General features: G+C 42.6%; 1 protein-coding gene across 1 annotated transcript; it reads right to left on the minus strand.

Moving 5' to 3' along the window:
* On the minus strand, nucleotides 1-23,745 carry ehd4 (EH-domain containing 4). The gene is made up of 8 exons (XM_030117170.1): nucleotides 23,420-23,745; nucleotides 17,175-17,351; nucleotides 13,312-13,409; nucleotides 5,351-5,517; nucleotides 5,143-5,276; nucleotides 4,952-5,063; nucleotides 3,313-3,477; nucleotides 1-2,427 (listed from the first exon to the last, which is right to left on the minus strand). The coding sequence occupies exons 1-8, from the start codon at nucleotides 23,647-23,649 to the stop codon at nucleotides 1,870-1,872; spliced, it is 1,641 nt and encodes a 546-aa protein (XP_029973030.1). The 5' UTR covers nucleotides 23,650-23,745; the 3' UTR covers nucleotides 1-1,869.
* Nucleotides 23,746-24,676: the final 931 nt, after the last annotated feature.

Here is a 24,676-nt window from a genome sequence, read left to right on the forward strand (position 1 = left end):
ACTTAAAATAAGTTATTTTCTTAGTAATAAACGTTGGATTCAGAACACTTACAAATGGATTTCCTCCTCATTCTAATTGGATTATTGGGCTTTTTTATCATATTTATCACACTTTGCTGATCAAAGAAAGAAGTTGAAAAAAGAAGTGTCACCTAAAGTGACATTTGTCCTGAGGCCCGTTGATTCTTTCAAACAAAAAAATGAAACTTTCACAACAGGAACTATTAAAAAGATTTAGACTCCATGGTTACCGTGGCGATAGTGACAAACACGCTGCTATGTGCTACATTTGAAAGTTAAATTCAAAAAAAAAAAAAATTCTTAATTTTCAAACCTAAACTTTTTGTTCCAGGTGAACAAAAAGAGAAGGCTTCGGGACCGTCTAGCTAATTTCAATGGAACTACAGAAGGTAAACGTTAGTGTGATGGTCTCGACTAGTCAGAAAATATGAGAGACTCCATTAAACTGGCCACATAAACAATCAGCTCCACTGCATTAATAACACTAACTGGAGGCCACCCTGCTGGTGGAGGTGGATTTACGACGCCATATCTATGAAGCTAATAAAGTCCTACAAGTCTGAACTGAAGCCACTGAATCAGGATGATACAATAAAAGTCCACAAAAAGAAATAAAACAAAAAAACATGGAATGCTGTGACATTTTCTGGAAAAAGCACACTGAAAATCACTTCCGTCTACAATGCTGGTGTCATAAATATGATGACCGCTAGAGGGCGACATACAACTGTTCCAGTGAGTTGCAGAAAAAATAATTAGCCATAATAGTGATGATAAGTCGCAACGGGTTGTTGAGACGAAGGTCTGTTAGCGTACTGAAGGCACTGAATCCTCGAGAATGACGTTCATCCCGTCATAGGAACAAAAACCCTGAAGCAACAAGGCAAGCTGGAAAGATGTTTAGAGTTCTGAAACATCGAACAGGCACGACAAAGTGAAGGCTGGAAGTTTCAAAGGAAGGCAGGGAGGTTAAAGCTTTGACGTGTGAGGACACAGATCGAGGAAGATCTTAAGAGCCTTGCTCAAGGGAATTTTAAACCATTACACTCAATTTTGAACAGTTTTTAACTCATCTAAGAAACTGGGTGATTTTTTTTATGTCTATTATTCTTTATGCTAGTTTGAATCAGCTGCTTCGTGTTTCTTGCAGGCGTAGAGGTTTTTGACTGATTTCAGTCGGATTTTAATGAAATGCAGGATTTGATTTAGACTTATTTTAGTTAATGAGTATTAAGGCTTTTCACCATTTTTTAAAATGGTTTAAAAACATTTTAGGCTCAGTAAAGTCTTGTCTTCAATTGGTCTCTGACCCGTTTGTACAAGTAAATTTACACACATTTCAGACCAGACCTGCGTTGCGTAAGCTGCGTCGCCAACTGGTTCACATTGAGATGGAAAAGAAGGTCAGAACAAGCAGATCAGACTCAGAGGAGGGCAGGTTGTGTCATTCCCTGGACAGGAAATAAACAACCGCCCCAATGGAAGATATGGAAAGTTCGAGCTGATTAAAACTGTAGAGTTTGTGGTTAGAGAGCCGGGTGAATGTGACACACTGAATTTTTTTTTTTTTTTTTCTTGGAAGACTTTACAAAAGACTGAAAACAGTTCAGAGTGAAGGCAGAAAACTGGAAGGAATAAGGCTTCCTATGGAGTAGAAGAGGCACGCTGGGCTTGTCTTCTTTGGTTTCATCAACTCAGAAGCTCATTTTCTATAAAATCTTACTAAAAGAAATGTGCAGGATTAGAGCGCAGTCACGTGATTGGTCATTTTTTTTTGGAAAAAGCTCAGTCTGTCTGTTCACAAACCCCCGGGCCTCCTCTGGCCTCGGTCAGTCTCTGCGAGGCCTCCTAGTCCTCGGTGTTGTTGTACAGGGCGTCGGCGGTGGGGTTCTTGCGGTGGGCGGGCGGCACGAGGTGGGGGGGCAGCTCGGTGGGCAGCTCGTAGCCCTCCAGCTTCACCTTGATGAGGTGCTGAGCCAGCGCGAACTCCTCGTCGTCCAGCATGCCGTCGCGGTCGCAGTCGGCGAGCTTCCAGATCTTCCCCAGCACGGTGTTGGGCAACCGCGAGCTCATCATCTCCTTCTTGGCGTTGACGCCGGTGATCTTTCCGTTGACGGGCATCAGCGTGTAGAAGAGCTCGTCGTAGCGGTGCTTGTCGCGGCTCACGATCCAGTCGTCGGCGTCGGCGCCGGCGCTGATGCCCTCGCCGTAGCCCTGACCGAAGGGGCCGTCCTGGGAGCCCTCGAACGCCCCGCCCGATACCATCGCCGGCGGCTGCTTGGACTCCTCCTCCCGGATCATCGCCATGAGGACGGCGATCTTGTTGGCGAGCATCTTGTCCACGGACTCGATCAGCTTCATCTTCAGAGAGGGAAACTTACTGAAGTCGTAGTGCTGCAACATATCCTGCAGGAGAAGAAGAAACACGCCAAACTAACATGATGAAAACTCACACGAGACTAGAACATTATGCAGCAGGAATCACTTCATGCTTAAACACCACTCAAAAGAGTGTAAAGGGACATGATACACATTACACACACCGATTTCACCCACTGTCGAGACATCAGGAGTGTTTCTGCTCAGGGAAAAGATTCCTCTGGGTGGGAGGGTTCATTCAAAGTGACACTGAGATTAAATAAAATAAGATCATGCACCTTTTTATTTTAGCAGACAGAGAATTATAAAACGTTTTGACGCTTTCCTTCCTGATGATCTGTACACTATTGTTTTGGTCTTAACTTTAACTGATGTATCACTTCCTGCTGTGCTGGGATTGGTTGTTGGATGCAGTTCAAGGTCTAATCCTGTCAGGAGGTCATTTCAGGACAACGCACACAGTTCACTCACAGAGTATTTGTATTTACACCAGGAGTTTCCAACACATTTTACTTCAGAGGCCACATACAGCCCAACCACCTGAACCGGTAAAATCGTGCAATAATAACTAAGTAAATTTAAATCTTCACTATTGTGCCTTTGTTGTGGCACAGAGCATACAAGATAAAAATGTCAATATTTCACAAAACTAAACAATTACGAATGAAAATGACTTCAATCTGAACATGAAGTCCATTTTAATGAAACATTTTAGTGCAAAATACAATGAAATGTCCAAAAAAACATCTCCTATTGCTGTTGCACTATGGATGTTTTCTTATCTGTTTATGTTCAGCATTTTTTTGCAAAGGTGGTTGTTTTAAAGAGCTTTATGTGATCACGGTGAACAGGGACAGATTCCCCCTGGCCAGGCCTCTGGGGTTCATCCGTGCTGCGTTCAGGGTCCTGTACCTGCATCTTGGCCACGTTGGGGAAGTCTCCGGGGCTGATGTGATGCTCCCTCTGCAGGATGGTGTAGATCTCTGGCAGCCTCATGATCAGCTCTTCCTTCTTCTTCTCCCGGCCGAACAGAGACGGCATCTCCTTCTTCAGGTAGCTGATGATGTACGCGTGCACCTGCAGGATGAAACCAGCAGGGGGCGTTAAAAATAACAGACGGTCGAGTTTCATCATCAGTCTGATCCAGTGTCCTTTCAGAAAACTTCAAAAGCCTAAAATTACTTCAACATCCAGTATTTAAATATTTTCTGTACATTAACAAACTAAGAAAAATACTGTACAATGTGTAATATTTGAGCTTTTTTTTTTTTTTTTTGTTTTTGGGGGGGGGGGTTCCAAGCAACAAATAAGTCTGAATTTCTTCCTAAAATATTATTAACTTGCTTAAGGACACACTTTTCACATAATTCTAAGCTTCATTAAAATTTACAAAAAAAAATGGTCCAGGATTTTTGCATGTATTTTTTTATTATATTGTTTAATCAATTTATGCTCAAGGACATTTATACTTATACTTATACATAAGGAAAACCTGAGAAATTCATAATAACCAATAAACTCCTTTTTTTATTTCAGATTTTCAAAATTACTTATTTTCAATATATTGATATATTTTTTAATTGACTGTCTTTTAGGTCAAAAGTGTGATAGAAATAAAGTTATTTTTCTCAAAATACAAACACACATACACATTCGTTTTAAAAGACATTATTAAGATAAAAAAAGTACAATATAAGTAATAGTTGTTATGAGAGCAATATTTATAAAATTCATTACTTGTAAAATATGAACAATATTAACCAAAATATGATGCAATATTTTATTACATTTTTTTGAAAGTTTTAGAACATTCATGTAAAAAAAACTGTTTTTTTTCCAATATTGTGGATTTTGTTGTAATTTTCAAATGACTTTCTGTTGCGCTTTGGGTGTTCATGTACATGACATCGGTGTTCGGAGCCACTGAAAACGCAACTTTTTGAAAACACTGTGCCTTGTAGAAGGTTGAAAAAGACACCTGGAATTGTTTTGATTCCATTTCTGTGTAGCCGGCAGAAATGCTGCTACTGCACATTACCGAAGGTGGAATCCAGAGAGTCATGAGTCCATGTTCTCCTGGACCTGTTAGCTTTAGACTCACTGTCAAAATAATCCAACTTTGTCGTCTGTCTGTATGAATGTCGGTGTACTTACCATTGTTATTGTGTATTGAGTATTGCTCTCTGTGTGCAGGTGTGTTTGGTTCAACTACAAAAAAAAGCCCCCCCAAAAAAAACTAGTGGCCCAACAGGAAAACCACATCATTTGCAGTTTCTGTTGAACACCTGTAAATGGACATCGCCTTCTAAACGTTGCCATGTAAACGTGAAACTTTTGTGAAATGAAAATGCAAAAAATGATCTGTATTCACATGAGACGTCATATAAACGAGGTCCGAGTGACACATCCTGCAACAATTCCTGTCTCTCCAAACACCTCTGACAAGTTCCCAGCATGGTCAGACAGTTAAAGCCAAACAGGAGATGTAAGGTCAGCACTCGTGTAGAATTCCCAGAATCCATTTAGGCTTCAGTCCAAAATAACGTCTCACCTTGGCGAGCCGCGCTCTCTTTATCAGGTCGTTGAGTTTCCGCAGAGCGGCGTTCCTGGGCAGACTCTGGATGTCCCGGAAAAGGTCCTGAGACTCCGCCTCGAACAGGCGACTGGAGGACGAGCAGCAGGGTGAGCGAGTGAATGGACCCATCAATCAATCAGTGTGTTGAGCGAGTGGCTGCATCTCACCGGTTCTCAGTGTTCTGCAGCGGTTTGGCCCAGAAGGATCCCAGATAAACTCGAACCACCTCTGGAGTGTTGATCACCTTCCCCAGCGACCACATGAGGGCGCCGTACACCCTCATCAGCTGCTGCGTGTCAACCTGAGCCCAGGACAGGAAGTGTTTGGCCTGAGCTGCCACATGCTGGAGACCTCAGCCTGGTCGCTGTGTCCTACCTGGTCGGCCTTGTTGAGGACCACGCGGATCTTGTCGTCCTGGCCTTTGAAGGCTCTGATGGCCTCGGAGAACTCGTCCGAGATGTCCAGTTTGTGCGCGTCGAACAGCAGGATGATCCGGTCCACTCGCTCTCCGAACCAACGCAGGACCTCAGCGAAGTCATAACCTGAAGACAGACAAACACACACTCACTGACCACGTCTGCACTGAACACTGTGTTGCGTGTGTGTGTGTGTGTGTGTGAGTGAGAAATGAGAAAGAGAGGTTTTCATGGTGCTTCTGTGTGTCCATTCTAGTTTTGTGTTCATGGTATTGTTTCATGACATTGTATAGAGTTGATGTATTTGTGTGTCAGAGCCACAGTCATGAGCAGTGAGGGCGTTTCAGCTCCTCCGCCTGTAAGCGCGTGTGCGTGTGTGTGTGTGCCTGTGTAAACTGATCTGTGGCAGAGTCTGGGTGTGGCTCCTGTGGAGCTGGGTGACACTGAGCTCAGATGTAGAAACCAAACACAGAGACTCTGTTAAAGCTGCAGCTGTGACAGAGAAGAGCGGGTTTGTGTGTGTGTGTGTGTGTGTGTGTGTGCGTGCGTGTGTGTGTGTGTGTGTGTGTGTGCGTGCGTGCGTGCGTGCGTGCGTGCGTGCGTGCGTGCGTGCGTGCGTGCGTGCGTGCGTGCGTGCGTGTGTGTGTGTGTTTCTCTCTGCACGCACACACCTGAACACATCTGTGAGAGCAGCTGATCATAACTACCTGACCTCTGACCCTCCTGTTCCTCCTCCTCCCTTCATTACGGTACACGTGTGTTTTAAAACAGCTTCGTTTTAATTTTAGTTTTTGATTTCATACAACAACAAAAAAAACCTGAAGTTTGAGCCTCACTGTTCTGTCAGGAACAGACTGTTAGAACAAGGTGCTGTGTGGGAAACACGAAAGGAATGTTTTCTCTTCTTCCAATGAATTTTCACTGCTGAACAAAGAAAATTATCCAGTTCTCCCAGTCTCAGTGACGGCTGTCTGAGCAACAGGGTCAGTTTAGTAAAAGTTAGCAGATCAGTAGCAGCTTGAGCAGATAACTATTGGAGAAGCAACATGTTTAACCCTGCAGCACATGTGCCAGTGCATTAGCTGCACGTTTACCAGAACAGCAGTAGCAGATGTAGCATGTCATTCCACAGGTTTAGCAAATAACCAGCAGTTTTAGTGATGCAGTGGCAAGTCCAGCAGAGGTTTAGCGAGTTTAGTGAAGCTCAGAGAAAGATGATGCACAAAACAACCAATGAATCAATGTGTGATTTCACATTTTGACTTTTACAACCCAGAAATGGAATACTTGCAGCTCCATTCGGATCAGAGAAACAGACGAACCGCTGCTGCTGGTCAGAAGAACAACGAGCACACGTAGCAACCTCATTAGATGTATCATATGACGACTCCTTGCACCACAGCTATGGGAAACATTCACAAGGGAAACTCTCAATTACAGAATGAATATATTACCCACTGACGTCACTGGGAAAACCAGCTGTTTACTCAGGTCTTAAAGGTCACTATTGAAAGTTTACACTACAAACACACACATCCTAGTGCCTGCACATGAGTGGATTTAACCCTTGAAAACACCAGGAAAAGATTCTGAGATTTACCCAGGAAGCACAAACCATAACCACAGACCCCAGGCTCAATACCTGAGAGGCTAAGACAATCAAGATGTTGAGCAGATAAAGGCATCTCCAAAAAGACTTCATAGGGTAAAAAGGTCCATGAGTTCAGCATTTAAAGATTTGCTGGAGACATCAATAGGAGAAATGTGATTCCAGACTGCAGGGTGAGCTAATATAAATTAGCACTGAACTTAGTTTTCACCAGAGTAAATAAATACTACTGTGGTCCCAGAGTAGATCCCTGTGGAACACCACAAGCTAAATTCATTGAATTTCAAGCAAAAATATGTTAAAGCATATTTTGATCCATTTCTCTGTTTTTATGATGACTACTTGTTATTTTCTCTCTCTCTCACACACACACACACACACACACACACATACACACACATATGCACGTGTTTTGTCCTGCTCAAAGCATGGAATCTGTCCCAGGAAAACTTTTACGACTTCCCACATCTGACCGTCCCTACGGTGTCTGGAGTTTGCACTCAGTTACCATGGAAACGGCTTGCGGTCACCATGGAATCAGGCTCGTGTGCCATAAAACCTGCTGCTGATGTTAGCTTTAAACTCAGCATACAGCTGTTAGCTCTGGCAGCTGTGAATGGAGCTCCATTCACAGATCTGTGAGGCGCTCAGGGACGTTTGAACGTAAACGGGGTGTAATACACGCGAAACCTCATTTGAATACTCCTGTTTGTGTGTGACATCTTTCATAGTGTTATTCTGAGTAAATCATTTTCAAAACACACCCAAACATAAACTGCAATCTACCCTATTTACAGCAGCTTACTAAATGAGGCCTTACTGTTTTCGGTTCTTTTGAAATTATGAAAATACAAACTGTGTCTTTGAGATAACCAGAAATTGCATCACAATTTTAACAAAAGAAAGACATTTTAGAAAACGTAAAGTCCAATGAAGCAACCTATTTCATTTGGTTATGTTACTTTGAGCTTAAAGAAATTAAAGAAATCGTGAAAACTTTGAACTTCTGAAAGTTAGCGACATGTAACTGTGAAATATGACTGTATGTGAAGGTCTCCCTGCAGCTGCACTAGAAAACAGTCCTGACAACTCAGGCCTTACTGTGGGCTTTGTATTGAAGATGATGGAGATTTTAAAGATGTTTCAACATTTTGCCTGTAGAAGTTGGGGAAGCCCGTATGAAGCAAACATATATTGCAATGTATTGTAAAATGTACTAGAATGTTTTATTAAATGTACTTTTTAGTTGTCACTTTCAGTATATTGCAATATATTGTAAAATGTTAAATCTCGTATATGGGAATGGTATTTTACAATATACTGCAATATATTTCAAGCAATATATCAGTCAATACGTTTTCCCTTTGCAAGGGAGAAGATCTCAGACTGTCTGTAAAGCCTAAACTTTGACTTCAGACCACAGCTTAAAGATAATACCACACTCACACTGTGTGTCTGGGGCTTCAGAGATGTGACCTGTGAGTACTGTAGCCTGCACCAGGGCTTCAGGAGAGGTGGTATTGTTCAGCTGAAGGCATTTCCCGTCTGTACAGGAAATGGAACATGTGAAGTAATGAGTGCCGAACAATCACGGTACATATCGGAGGAATTTCCTCTGTGGGAGGCCTCTGGGTCCTGACCCTGCTCCATTGGGTCAGGTAGGTGTGAGATTCAGTGTCTGGTCTAATGAGGCAAACACCTGAAGCAGCCGGTGTAACCTGAAGCCTGAGAGCGGAGACTCCTCCTCCTCCTCCGCCTTCTGCTACCAGCTCAGAACTCGTCATTTATTCATGACTGAGATATTTCAGGCTTTAAACACCGAGGAAGACGCTAAGTCAAGGCCCAGTGTTTCACAGCTGAGGGTTAGATGAGCTGCTTTTGGTTGTAACTCTCAGTCAGAAGGCAATAAGCTTAAAGATCTCAGTGTTCACAGCTGTTCTACAGATGTGAAGCGCAGAACTACTGCAGGAACCTGAGTGTAATAGTATAGAGAGACTACAAGGATCAGGACCGACTAAAGTGTGCTGGAAGAGATGGGACAAGTCAGGAAATTTTCAGTTACTGATGAAAACTGCAGAAACTCAACTCAAAGAATGAGTTATGAAGTTAAAGGTGTCAGTTTGGAAGCTAACATGATGATCAACACTGTCATGCTATAAAGCGCCAATGAATACTCAGTTTTGGACATAAATGCTACAAAGCCCGAGTAAGAAAGCTGAAGGAGTTAATCTAGCATTATCTTCAGATCCATAAAGGCTCCGTAAGTCAAGTTTTCCACTTCTAACCTGGAGCTGATGCCACCATCAGCTCTTTAGCTTCCTTCGTCAGCGAGGATGAGTCCACCTGGAGGTCAAAAACATCCTAACCATGCTGGTTCTTTCAGTGGGAAGGACTCAAGCCTGCTGGAAAACCATTTGACCCAATACACAACACAACCTGAACCGTTTGTTTCTACACAACACAAAAAAACACTGCTGCAGTTCTTCTACCCAAAATATGATAAAATTATCTTTTGAATAATCAATATAATTAAGAATATAATTGTGTACTTGTTCAGTTAAAGCAAAAGTGATACATTTTCATAATTAAAAAGGCATCTTTTGTATGTAATTGAGGCCTCATATTTATGGCATTTCAAGTGAAATTGCATTGTGCATTAGCAGCGTTTCAGAAAAATAATTACATTTTCCCCATTTCCATGGAGACACAGTTGGATTAATTTCCAAAACCTGTGTTGTCACTAACTCCGAACACCATTGTCTTGTAAACAGACACCCAAAACCCAAAACGCAACAAAAGTTTTCTGTTTTCATTACAGATCATCATGTGAAGGCTTTTCCCAAGCACATAGAAAGAAACAGTTTTAGTAGGGAAAATGCAAATCAACTGTTGCTTCAGTCGTTTCTCCAGCTGTAGTTGAGAAAAAAGTCTCTTTTCAGCCTCTCTGGATTGACGAATAAAAAAAAACATGTCACAACTGACGTGCATGTTCTTCACTTTTCAGCCAAACTATCAAAGGCAGCCTGACAAAACAAACAAACACACGTGTGCGACCCAACACAACACTTTCAAACTGCTGACTGGGACTGAATGGACTGAACCTCTCAGCGTGCGGAGACGTCTCAGCCGGCCTGAGGAATTCAGCTTCAGCTGCACAGCTGTAAATACTTCCAGATGAGGGAGCGAGCCTGAGCGTTGCGCCCTGTGGCCCATCAGCCACCTCGTCCAGGCGCTGCACCGATGCCGTCATTTGTCCGGGCTGACTCAATACGGGGGCAACGGGGCCGTGGCGCAGCCTAAAGACGGACGAGCTGGAAACTCACAGGCTGCACAGATTGAAAGCGTCAGCCAAAAGACACCACTGGGTCACTGAACGCACCACCTTCAAATCCATCATCGAAAACTGACTTCATGTGAAGAAAAACTAACTTATAGTCAGTCCATCCATCCACAGTCACTATCGTTTCCTGAGATCCTTAAACACCTCACAGACATGAATTTACAGTGGCTCTCTTCTGGATGAATAAAATGCTCTAATCTTCTTCACACAGACTGCAGATGCTACAATTCCCAGATGATCCCTAAACATATAGCCAAAGCTGCACTTTAAAAATACTCCCTAAATGCCACACGTTGACTGTAAATTGTGAGATTGTAGAATGTTCCTTAAATGCTGATGCATATGGCAAGTAGATGGCTACCATTTAGAGATGTTCCCTAAAAAAGCCTCTTATGGATTACAAATACACACAAAAATTTACAAGGTGTGGCGGTAAAGTTTACAGGTATTCCCTAAACACCGACACATGAGCTCTGCCGTGAGACACACATGCATGATCAATATGTACTGCCAGATGTTCAGTAAACATCAGAGAGATTGCAAATAGACAAGAAAATGTATTGATGGCCCCTGAACGTCTCGCATGCAGATGGTTGGGTGGAGTTGAACCAATCCGACACAGATAACAGGACGGCCATAGAGTCAGGAGAAATCCTCCAATCACCACACACAGACTGTGAACAGGTTCAAAGACGTTCCATGAATGCTTCAGCACACAAAAGGGTGATACAGTGAACAGATCACCCTGAACGCCTCCCATGCATGCACACAACTTGCAGAGCGATGCTCAAGGGAGCATTAAATGCCTTAATGTACACTCCAGATAAATGTATTTGTTAACAGAACTTCCCTGAACTGTTCTAATGTATGAAAAACTCATTAGGTTTACGGACTGTGTGCATTGTGACACGAGAAGCTATTTTAGTTTAATTTTAGTTGAGGAAACATGTGGGGAAGCTTGTTGTATGTAGGAAGTGCAGTTAACAGATCCCCTGAACGCCTTAGCGCAGTGCAGATTATAATAAACGTGTTGATCCAGATTTGTGAGAGGTGGATGCACCGCCGTGGACTTCCTGTGTCAGTACAGTCCGCTGGCACATATCTCTCCTCTTCTGTCATCAGTAGTAAGTGCAGCTGTTATCAACCACACAGATCCCCTCTGCTCTCCGCTGACTCTCGTTTGCCAGATTTCTAACAGCTTTTTTATCAGCAAAAGATGGATCTTCCTCTCTGTTTCCCTCCGAGGGCCAATTTCACTCAGGACAAAACACATTACTGTCATTCCATCGAAAATCATCAGGGGCTTTCTCACTGATTATCTTGGATTTGATGTGATACTTTGAATAAATAACATTGAAATATCAACTTTTACTTCAGGCTTAAATCTCCCTCAGTTCTGACGCAAGAAAAATTTAAAAAGGATCACATTTTTATGTGTTTATAGAACTAGTTTAAGGACAGTATCACGATGAAAGTTACTGCTTGGCTCTGTTAATGGAAAATGAAAAAGTGCTACATTCAATCAATGAAAAGTTAAATGTTAAAGGTTACAAGGCAGCTCTGGTCAAACTTACTAATGATGTTCTCATGGATTCAAGCAAAAGATCGGTCTCTGTTCTTGTAGTGCTTGACCTCAGTGCTGCGTTTGTTCACATTGATCAGAGCATCCCACTACAGAGACACTGGGATTAAAGCTGCAGCACTAAACTGGTTTCAATCAGAATTATCACACAGGTTCCACTTCGTTTATGTTAATGACTCGTCAAACAAACTTAAGTTGAAAATGCAGTTCCACAGGATTCTGTCTTCAGATCTAGACTCTTCACATTATACATGTTTCCCATAGAGAATATTGTCAATAAACACTCCATTAACTTCCATTGCTATGCAAATGATACACAAATCTATTTATCTAAGAAGCTAGATGATACTGGTCACCTTGTCAAACTGGAAGCTTGTCTCAAAAGCTATTACATTTGGCCCAAAGCATCAGAGAGAGAAATGATCTTAACATATAACGACACTAGATGGTTCGTCTTTGACCTCCAGTGCCACGGCGAGGAACCTGGCAGTTATTTATATTCTTCAACCCCCACATTAAACAAGTCTGCAGGACTGCTTTCTTTCAATGCGTTGGCTCAGAGTGACGCTGAAAAACGAATCCATTATCAGGGTCTCCAAATAACTTTTCAATTGCAGCACTATACTTCCTCACTCTCCATATATTCAATACCTGTAACATTCTGCCTCTGTCGTCTGTGCTCTCTCCTCTCTTCTCTGTACCTTCCTGCACCATCTAACAATAAAAATGTAACATTTTCACCTTTTTAAGTGTCTACTGAAACACATTCTGTCTTCTAGTTGTGAAATCATGTTTGTCCTGATAAAGACTCAACAGAATGATCCATCAGAAGCTCCAGTTTGCAAAGTGATAACATGTATTCATACTCCCTTCAGTAAACTACCGATAACAGGAAAAAAGAACCTAAAAAGAGTTTTGCTGCTTTGAGCGAAAGCTGCTGTTGTGGTTTTTAGACTCTCCTGAGGGTCGATACACTCAGAGTTTCAGATCTTCATTTGAAGCCTTTGCGGTTTCACGTCAGCAGGATACGGAAACAGACGGAGCATGTGGAAGTGAGAGAGAAAACACAGCGATGGAGGGATTTCACAAGTTTGATTGTGTCACTGGATGAGAATTTGTCATGAGAACGCTGCTCAAGGGAGACACTAATAACAAAAACCGAACGTTTCATTGAAATGTTCTCATGGAAGTCAGATTTTACTTCTGTTCTCCAGTGAGAAGAAAAGAAACTGCTTCTACTCTTCGAACAAGCAATAAAACATTTTTCCTGTTTTTGAACATCACTCCAGCTCATTCTTAAAATTATAATAAAGTACTAAAAATAGTTGTGTAGTGCAGTTTCTTTGGTATATGTATTGGGTATTTTTTTCTATCTTTAAGTTTTCTTACCTCTGCTGATTCTCTGTTTCTCTCCTGAGAGGATGCCCGGCGTGTCGATGATGCTGATGCTCTGAAGTACCTGGTTGGGCATCTGAGAACAGATAAACCTGAACACACACACACACACACACACAGAGTTGATTTCAGCGTGTACATTATTGTCAGACTGTCAACTGTGTTCCCCGTATTTATACAATCTTTCTAAAAACGCCTTTTTTTTCTCTCTCCCTCTCTTTCATTTTCATTCACGAAAAGTTTCACATTCAGACAACATTTTGAGAAGGCTCATGTACACAGATTCCAAAGAAATCCAGAAAACGATGTAGTTAGCATGCCAGGCCACAAGTTGGCACTGTTGGCTGTTTTTGTTATTAAATGTGCAGAGAACAATACACTCTAAGCATTAAGAGACTACACAGACATTCATATGAACAGACAATGAAGTTGGATTTTATTACAGACAACTGTCAATTCTAAAACTACCAAGTCCCAGGAGAATGTGGACTGAGACCAGGAACCAGGACAATTTGGACTGGGAGTCATGACACTTCAGAGGCCACTAGTCTTGTTGTTGTCCATCTATTATGCACGTGAAGAAGAACACAGAAGCAGAATTTCATAGAAGTTACATTTTCCCCTGTTTACACAGAGAGGATGTCTGAGTGTTTTCAAAAAGTTGCGTTTTCAGTATCCCTGGGCTCCATTGTTGCATAAACGGATCATCAAAATGTAAAGAAAGTTACCCATTTTCACTTGAGAACATTTTATAAACGTGGCCCAAGTCAATGTTCAGTGTTTGTTCTTGACAGTTCACCGCCTCAGTCAGGTGTCCACAGAAGGGATCCAGCACCGGTCAGCTCTGTTTGTTCCCGATGCCTCCCTGTCCCTCACCCCACACAACCTTTATCCTGTCCAGTTACATAAACATATCTGGACTGGCTGATGTCCATCCAGATGTCTGTCAGCAGCTCCTTTCACACTCCAAACATTCATTCAGGCTCACTTTCTGTTGTGTTGGTTCTCTCCTCCCTCAGACGGTACTGTCACCCTCTTTTTAACCCCGGAGGATAAAATTAGCCTTCATAAATCTCTGCGGTGCATTCAGGGGCCTGGACTCTGGGCGGGAAAAAACAGTCCTGTCACACTGACAGGTGGTGACGCACACACACTTCCTCCTGGAAACAATAAGTTATTGTAAGGCTCTCTGAGGTGAGATGGGACTCGGGGTTTTGAGGAACGCCTCGTCATCGGCTGAGGGTCCACTGTCCTTCCTCTTCCTCGCCGGATTATTTCTGGACGGAGCAAATACACTCACATACCGATCCCTCAGGAATGTGTTTGAGTGTGTGTGTGTGTGTGTGCGTGTGTGTGCGTTCTCGTATTTCTATCCTTGTCGGGGCCAAATGTCCCCACAAGGATAGCAAAACGTGGAACGACGTGCCTTGTGGGGACCTTTTTCCGGTCCTAAGTAGGAGAAACAGTGTTTTCTTGACCATGTTGTTGTTACTGAAAAAAGTAAAAGTGCAAAAACATTTCTTTAGGGTTAGGCTTTATTGTGGTGTGGGTTAGGGTTAGGGTAAGGGTCAGGGTTAGGGGCTAGACATGAATGGGAGTCAATGGACGGTCCCCACAAGGATAGAAATACAAGACTGAGCGTGTGTGTGTGTGTGTGTGTGTGTGTGTCAGAGAGAGTGACAGAGGTCACTTCCTATGTTGTAAATGTTTTGAGGAAGGCAGTGACAGGAGGACAAATGGTAACTTTTCGTTGCGTGCCCACTTGAAGCTCTTCAAGTATTTTTGAAATAGAAACAGGAAGCCATGGCATTCATCACTAAAAAAACTTAACTTCTTTACCACTTGCACACTTAGAAACTATCGGCTTCAGCTTAAGCATTTGGGATGGTCTTAACAATTCAGATTTTCCTGTTTAGTGGAGGAGGATAATAATAATCTTGAACTCATGTTGAACCCAAACACCTTTACGCAAGTAAAGTGTTGCGTGTGCATGTCTAACATTGTCACGTGTATGTTTCATTGGTTTCGTTGATCATCCGAGCATCCAGTCGAGGACAGTACACGTTGGTGTCATGTGGGAAGATGTTTCTAATTCAAACATCGACGAAACGGGTAAAATCCCTCTGACACATGAACAATGCTTGATGTAAAGCTTTCCGTTGTCGCTCTGCTGGATGTTTCAGGTCGTTGTCTCAATCCATCTTCTCATTAACTCTTAGCAGCACCCCCCGGCATGATGCTGCCACCGCCGTGTTTCACAGAGGGGATGGGGTGTTCAGGTTCCTATGCAGCGCTAGTTTTCCAGTGAAACTTTGATCTCATCTGACATTGTTCAGACCTTCCTCCACATGTGTACTGCATCCTCAACAGGATTTACTTCTCAACTAAAATCCTAATAAAATACATCTTTGGAAATAAAAATTAAGAATCCACTGACTTACAGTCATGAAAACCAAATAATTTCTTACTTCACATCACATCCGCAGGCTTACTATTCCTCCACCCAAATTATTTTTCAGGTTCTCTATTCAGATCTTGGCTTTTTCTGGGTAAGCCACTTTAAATCAGGGATGATTTCACAAGCTGCACAGTGACTGAGAAAAGTTCACCACATCGTGAGATAATTAAAATATAAATGAGCACAAATCTGTTGATTTCTTTGCTATGCGCTGGTCTCTACGTTTTGTTCACTCAGTTTGTTTGCTTTGGTCTTTTAAACATCCAGAAAAGTCTCACCGGCTTTAACTGCAGCTGTGAAGCAACATGTGTCTGGGCCTGAGCCAACACTGATCCGTCACTGAGGATGTGCTGGCCAGTAAAAACAGGAGAAACAGCTGACTGAAAACACTTATACATTTCTGAACTCCCTTCACTGCTTTTTGCTTAATTCATTCATTTTTTTTGTTATGAATCAATTACTTTAATATTTTCTCCATAAATCCAAACACATCACTTCACTCAGTCACACTCACTGTATTTTGACCAACACAACTAACCTGTTAACCATTCGTTAACTCAAGTTCATAACGCTAAGGAACTACACCATTTTACCCGTGGCAGCATGACATTAACGTGTGAGAACAAATTACTATCTTGTGGCCACACACTCTTTATTTCCTCTGTGGACACTAACAGGAATATATTAAAATAATGAGACATAAAACATTTATCTGTGATATGCTGGTATTTGATGTATTTTTCCAATGTAAAATATCACTGTGACCACAATAAAAAGTTAATTAATTAATTAATTAATTTAATCAAATGAAAGAAACTCAGGGATGTCAGGGTTGTGTCCGTGCATGGCCGGACAGCTAGCATGGAATGAGAGCTGAGCTTCACACAGTCTGCATTTCAAAAGGTGTTTCGCTGGTTTAGTTTCAGTGAAATGTTCCCAAACTTTGGGTCAGACTTTTGGAGCCTCTTTGTCTGTTTCTTCCACCATAATTCAGGCGTTCTTCTTCTCTGCATACATGCAGAATGTAAACAGTGAACATACTGTCCCCTGCACTTCCTGTAGTGCACCGCAGTGACAGACGAGCACGAAGCGGCCGGTCTGTGATTTTATCATGCAGCAGTTACAACAATAACATGACGAATCGTTGCAGTCCTGAATCCCAACCACAATGAACCTGCTCACCATAATTAACTAACTGATCACAACTAACCTCAAGTACAATATTTTCAGTTGCACTGTTTAACACTGTACTGCGAAGGTTCGTTTAGAGGAAACATTGACAGTACAGATACTTTTTAGAACAGCTCAGTGAAATAATCTAATAATCTAATGAAAGATTTTCTGGAATCCACTGAAATGAATATTGCAGCTCCTTCACAAAGCAGTCCGGCCTCGTTACCTGTTGAGGAACGAGTTCCCAAATGCGTTGAGTTTCCTGAAGGGCTTCTTGGGGTCCACCACCAGAGCGTTGCCAGGGACGACGCCTTCATTCTCCCCGTACATCACAGCAATGAAGCCATCGGTGGTCGGCTCGGGGCCGATCCGCATCCCGGGAAAATCCTGCTCCAGCAGATACCTGCAATCAGGAAGAAGAGAGAGAGAGAGAGGTCAGACGAAGACAGAGAGAGGTCAGAGAGAGGTCAGACGAAGACAGAGAGGGGTCGGACACAGTTGGGACTGGTTGCTGATGTTGGCAGATCTCCCAGTGTTTTCGGTCTGAACTGTAACTGACGCTCATCCAGAGTTTCTGCTGGATGTTTATATCCAGCAGACATTAAATCAGGCCTCTGAAACAAAACGCAACCAACTGACCAACCAAACAACCAACAGTTGATCAGCGAACTGAAGAACCATAAATGACATGCACTGTAATTATGTTGCGTGTTTGTAGTTGATGTTACATCTTTATGGCTGGTCTGACAATTTGAAGTCGTTTTGTGTCTTTTTGTTGCCTTTCATATCAATATTGTTGTGTGCCTCCCTGAAGTTGTTATGTGTCTTTGTATTTTTTCCTGTTGTAATAACTTTGTGTCGCTTTGTAATTTATCATGGTTGTTCAGTTTTATTTGTAGCTCTTTTGTGCCTCTGTGGTTGTATGATGCCTCGCTGTAGTTGTTTTGTATGTCTTCATAGCTGTTTCTTTGTGGTTGCTGTGTGTCTTTTTGTGGTTTTTTTGTGCCTCATCTTAGTTCTTTTGTGCGTCTTCGTAGTTGTGCAGTGTCTCTCTGTGGTTGTTTTGTGTCTTTGTGTGGTTGCTGTGTCCCTCTTTGTGGCATTGTGATGCTGAATTTTGGTTGTTGTACTTCTCTTGCTCATTACTGTCATATACTTGTATGATGCCTTTCCACTTGTGTAGCATAATTTTGTTTGCATGTGTGTGTGTGTGTGTGTGTGTGTGTGTGTGTGTGTGTGTGTGTGTGTGTGCGCGCGCGCCATTTGGAGCAGAGCTTTCCGATTCATTTCGAAAGAGTCACTCTGTCAGAGAAATGCTGCATCCACACAAAAAAAAAAATCCTCTTTCCTCTCTTTCATCTCCTCTCCGACCTCTAACACCATTTTCCTCCTCGGTGAAAAGTGAGAAAGGAAGCATCTCTGTCCTCGAGTCCTTCCTCTCCGTCAGGACATCAAACAGCAGCCCAGCCTTCACTCGTCCTCCCGGCGCTGCTGATCCACCAGGATCACACTCGCATCGGGCTGCCGTCACCTTCACACAAACCTGAATCGCCAGGCTGACGCAACTCGCTGTTGCATGTAAACATGTGAGGCCGTTTTTTTTGATGAAGTTTCAGCCATCAGACATGGTGGGAACAAGACTCCCACAACAACACAACACAGCTGACGACAACTGACAAATCCACTTCCCATTAGCACACACAAAGGCTTTGGAAACAGGAAAACATAAAACATCAGGGTGTTTGAGGGGCTTTTTCTTTCTTAAATGGAACTTTAACTGGAGAACGGTGCAGTCAGAGTCATATTCTGATGAATTAAAACACTTTACCCACAGATTGATCTGAAATAAGCACATTTTTGAAAGGTAAAGGTGAGGTTAGAAATTGCTCAGGAGGTATATGACACTTTGAGTTTTCCCTTTGTCACTGACTCACATTACCCACAGACCATCAGAGACCCGAGTTGGGCCCTCGAGTCTTCATTTGAGCCTCTGCAAAAACTGCAAGTTTCACTTCACCTCAAACAGAAGAAGAAAATATGTCGACTCTGCAGTTCACTGGCAACACTTTCCCATGATTCATAGCATTCCTCTGGGCAGGGTGGGGCCTCAGCTGTGCACCCGCATCTCTCTCTCTCTCACACACACACACACACACACACACACACACACACACACACACACACACACACACACACACACACACACACACACACACACACACACACACACACACACACACACACACACACACACACACACACACACACACACACACTCACTCACACGCACGCACACACACAGTCTGCAGAGGTGAGATAAGCCCGGTGAAATATAACTGAATTCTAGCAGCTTCTCATTCTGAATTCGGTCACTTGTGAGTTTGGGAAACGGAGCTGAACGTCTTGTCTGCACTGTGCTGCTGGTCATGACACTAAATGCTGCTGCTGACACACTTTTGAAGAAAAAAAGCGCTGAACTTCTGCAGGTCTCAGCTCGTCCGTATCACTCCACAACCCGATCTGCAGCTTCAGGAGGCCGAGCGAGCTCAAAACACACTCGCAGAGAGGCTCAGAAATGTTAACTTAAAGCATTAAATAAACATTAAGCCTGGTTAGAGCGCTACTCGAGACACTGCTGAAAGTTTATGATGTGATCTGATGAGACAGTGCCAAACTGCTTCAAAATGGGTCAGATTCAATCACTGACTCAACAGTTTGTTTGGTTTTAGTTCTAGTGCCACTTCGTTTACTTGCCTCAACTTGTAATGAAGTCTGATTTAAGACCATTGTCAAGTCTCTGTCTCAGGCCTTGAGTTCTCCAAGCACAGATTGGAAGCCGATCATCTGCTTAAACTTTTTTTTTTTTTTTAATCGGTTTCCAGGTCACAAACAGCACTGGGGTGTCTTTTGAGGCTTTTTGAGGCACAAACCATACCCAAAGTTCACCGTGGCCGCTCCCTTTTATCGCAGCCGCTACTCCGAGTGAGAGGGAGAGAGATAATCAATGATTATCAGTCACAGTCTCTCCATAAGAACAATCGGGATCTAAATTCAGTTCTGATCGCTTCCAGTTTTGTTTCTTGGGAATCATAATTTTAAAAAATCCTGCAATCTGTGTTTTTCGTTTTTTCTTGCTCCAGTCTGAGTGAGTCACAAAGACCAAGAAGAATATTTTCAAATTATTTCTTCTTTTTTTTTCTCATTTTCATTAAATTAGGAGTCTTGGTTTGATTCCAGGAGTAATGACATGCTTGAACACACTGATAACTGTATTCACAGACTGATTTCTGCTTCTTCAGAAGCAAAGAATGAATGAAACTGATGAACTTATCAACTGCTGCAGAAATAACTGAAGTTTTATCAAGAAAAAACATCAGATTGTTGAAATGTTAATTTAATGGCAGTTTTTCCGTGGGTTCTGAGGAAAGATATATTTTCCACCACTGAATTGGCTGATTTAGTGGGTGACAATCCGCCTGTACATCAGCGTTAGACCATAACAGGGGGCTAAAATTGCCATTTTCCAGTCAGCTCAAGCTTGAATTGATCCTGCTGGCTTCTCTTCTCCGCCTCATCAGACTGGAGGCGTCTCAATCGATCAACCTCCAGAGTGATGAAATTAACCCCGAACAGATCAGGACATGACGTCTCATTTCGTGTAATGAGGATGGATTAGACAGCGTGATGACAGGCAGGAGTCAGCAAAGTGCCAGTTTACAGTCTTTTAGTGCAGCTTGGTGATAAACACAACTCTGAGACACAAACAGTGATAATCCCATTAAAGCCACTAATAAAGATTCATCAGTGAGCTCCAAAACAGAAACACCCATCAACATCAAGCCGAGCAACTCACAAACAGAGAGGAAACAAATCAGAGACCAACCAGGGACAAACCACAAACACAACCAAGAACGTGAAAAAAACAGGAACAAACCAAAAATTATACAGAGGAACCAAAAAAAAAAAAAAAACAGCATCAAGAACAAACCAGATACAAATCAGGAACACACCTGAATCAGACAAGAAAAAAAAAATAGTCCAATGAAACAAAGACCAAAGACCAAAGCAGTGACAAAACAAAACAGAAAATATCAGCAATAAAGCAGAAAGAAAAAGGAATGAACTACTGAAAACATACCAGAGAAAACTGGTGATAAATCAAAACAAATCAGGAACAAACCAAAAAACAAACAGTGAAAAAAAAAAACAAAGAATTGAGATTATACTACCAGGAAGTCACAAACTAAGAACACACCAGGAACAAACCAGAATAAAACTCAGCAAAGTCTTAAAAAGCATGAATAGGTGGACGGATGGACCAATAGTTCCACCATCAAAGCTCACTACATCCCCATGTGACGTAATCTGGCTTTTCATGAATTAGTTTCAAACACGTGAGATTCCTCAATGAGAACTATAAAAGCTCGAGCATCAGCTCTTTATCCCGTGACGACTTTTCTGCCTTCAGGCCGAAACTCTGGGCGATCACACTGCTCTCACTGGGCCGACTCATTCAGTCGCTTCCTCAACCCGCTTTACTGAGCAGATCCATCAGCAGCAGTGAAGGAGAGGCTCCATGGCTCCTTCCTGTTCCTGTTAGACTGTAACCAGTGACTGCCACAGTCTTTCAAAGGAACTCTGAGCTCACAGTTCAAGTGGACATTTAAATCAAACCATGGCTCCACGGTTCAAATATGCATCCCATAAGAGCATGTCCCCTCAGTGAGATAACCAGGAATAACTGTAGACTCACTCATTTGTTTTCGCTGTCAAGATAAGTTCTGGAAAATTAACAGACTTTCTGAAATATATCAGACAGAACCGTTCTGACGGAGGCTGGAAAGACTTCGCAAAAACATTCTAATCCAGTCAACAAACAGCAACGATATTTTAAAAGTACAAGATATCGCACACTATTTAATGTATTTATTTTAATATATGGCGTAAATCTTGTGTGCTTAATGCATTATATTCACTCATTCTCATCCCATATTTTGTGTATATTACTTGGTAGAGTTCATATATGACCTTTGTAACGGTTACACCATATCATACATACATTATTTAAACTGTGTGTATTATTATGTCATTCCACACTGTATACTAATAACATACAATGTGTAAATACTATCTCCTGTTGTGTAAATTCTTTGTGGTTTATCTTCCTTCGCTGTCACAACACAAACATATTTCCTCATTGCAGGTTTTTATAAAGTAATATCTTACGTAATCTGGTCTAATCTAATCCAAGTAATGCAATGATCTAAAAGAAAACTAAGTAAAGTAAGCAAATGCTAGCTCAGTGTCATTTTTCTTTTAAAGTAACAAAAAAGTGAAGGTTCTGTTTTCAGCTCACCTAGTGAGGATTATTTTCAGTGATAACTCATTAAATGTAGGGTTTTCACTAAATTAAAAAAATAATTAATTGTGTTGTCTTCTATAACATTTGGGATTTATAAAAATGACTGAAAGTAACTGCGGTGTGAACTCTGTCCAATGTTTGGTGAGATGAGCAGACAGAGTCAGGAATAAACATATTGTAGCAGTGAATATTCACAACAAAATAACATTACTTCAATGAAATGTGGTTGACACACATGTTTCACAAATAAAATGTTACGCTGTTTACCCTAAAAGTGAATCAAATGAATGAGTAGGACTCAATTTTATTTTTCCTGCTTTGGATCTGACTCAACAGAAAATCAGGAAACGTCAGATGTGCCTGCGGGATCCACACAAAGAAGACATTATTACTCAATACAATGACAGCCCACAGTATCACCACATATTACTACACCCTGCTGCTTTGTGGATGCTCTTGAGCTCGAATGATGGTTGACATATTTCCATCAACAAAGCTGTTTTCACAACAAACTGTAAACTGAGGGTCCCTTTCAGACTGAATGTCCTGCGGGATCGCGTCATGCCAATCTCCTTTGAGAAAACATTATTTTTATATTACTTTACGGTTTACTCAAGTTTCGCGTATTACATAGAAATACTTTTCGGTTTTTCAGTTCTTGTGAGTACATTTGTTACTTCGGCATAATTCTTAACCACCAGAAATAGAATTTTTCAGAGGTTATTTTCAGTTGTTTGTGCCGTTTCCATAGCCGCGCTTCCTCAAGACGCGTCACTTTGGGGCGTTGGACTTCAACATAAACGAGCACTCTGTTAAAAAACAGAAGCACTTTGTTTAATTTTACTTGAGCCGAATTAATGGCATAGGTCCACAATTAGTGAGACACACCTTTGAGTTATCCGACAGTTCACTAAGCTTGCCTGTGCGTTTGATCGGCTTAAACTCACATTTTTCAATGAGCGGTCTGACCCGAAGTTATGCCAAAGGTGACATCAAAGATGAGCTTATGACCTGGACCGGAGCTCTGTGACACCCAGGGACCGGGCAGAGACCGGGACCCGGATCCTAGGTGTCGGGGAGCACAGGTCCAGGTTCTGGTCAGCTCGTACCTGATGAAGGTGGTCTTTCCGGTGGAGTACTGTCCGACCAGCAGCACCATGGGCTTGCTCTGGAAGTCGGCGGCCTCCAGCGCCGGGGAGTGAAAGTCATGGAAGAGGTAGGTTTCCTCCAGAGGAAGCAGCTTCTTGGTGTAGAGAGTCTGCAGACCCTCGGTCACCGTCTGGTACATCTCCCCCTCCTTGTTGCGGCCGCCCTGCTCCTGTTTGACCCAGCTGAACATCTCCGGCTCCTCAGTGTGAAAACCACTTCCCTGTTTCGATGTTTCCAAACTGCTGCTGCCGCTGTGGTCCGCCTCCCGGCTGCAGGAGGAGAGAGGGAGGGGGGCGAGGGAAGGTGGAGAGGAGGGAGGAGGGGAGGATGAGGAGGAGGAGGGAGAGAGAGACGAGAGAGAGGAGCTGGGGGCGAGAGAGCTCAGCACCTGGACATCTCTCTCTCTCTCTCTCTCTCTCTCTCACTCTCTGTCTCTCTCTCCCTCTCTCTCTCACACACACACACAAAACTGCCTCTGTGCAGCTCTGCTGGTGGAGCGCCTACCTGCGGGCACCGCCCTTCACACACACACACACACACACACACACACACACACACACACACACACACACACACACACACACACACACAAGAAAAGAGTGAGGTATACTTTAATATACCTCACTGTAATATCAGCAAAGTGTGAATATCAAATGATTTAATTTAGATACCTAAAAAGCTGACCCACAAAAGGGTTTTAAAAGAATCAAGGTGCTTCATTTTCGCGATCCCTGATGCACCTGAGAAAGTCCCACAGAGACCAGATCATCAGAGGACATACCTCCACGTGGAAAGGAGCTAAAAACAGTAGCAGGCCAGTGGAAATGGTGATGGAACAGATGCAGCTCATCGCTTGGCCCAAACTTTCAGTTTTACACAACTGAGGAATGGACGTTTGGATAAGAGCAGGTTGGCCAATCAGATCACACCATGGAAGCTTCCTCCCTGCACTTACCCTTGCCTAACCCTACTCACACACACACACAGACACACAGACACACACCATATGAGTTATGGTGGAGGCGGTCATTGACATCATAGATGTTCTGATGAATCTCAAGTAACGGTATGATGTTATCCTGTCAACATGAACCAAAATCTGAGGAATGTTTCCACAAACTTTAGACATCTAGAGATACATAGATGATACTCTGTACAGTATTGCCCCCTGCTGGTTTCACCCTGATTGTACACTTTATAACTTTATCCTCAGTGAA

The sequence above is a fragment of the Salarias fasciatus genome, chromosome 19, assembly GCF_902148845.1.
Source record: "Salarias fasciatus chromosome 19, fSalaFa1.1, whole genome shotgun sequence".
In the NCBI taxonomy this organism is placed as follows: Eukaryota; Metazoa; Chordata; class Actinopteri; order Blenniiformes; family Blenniidae; genus Salarias; species Salarias fasciatus.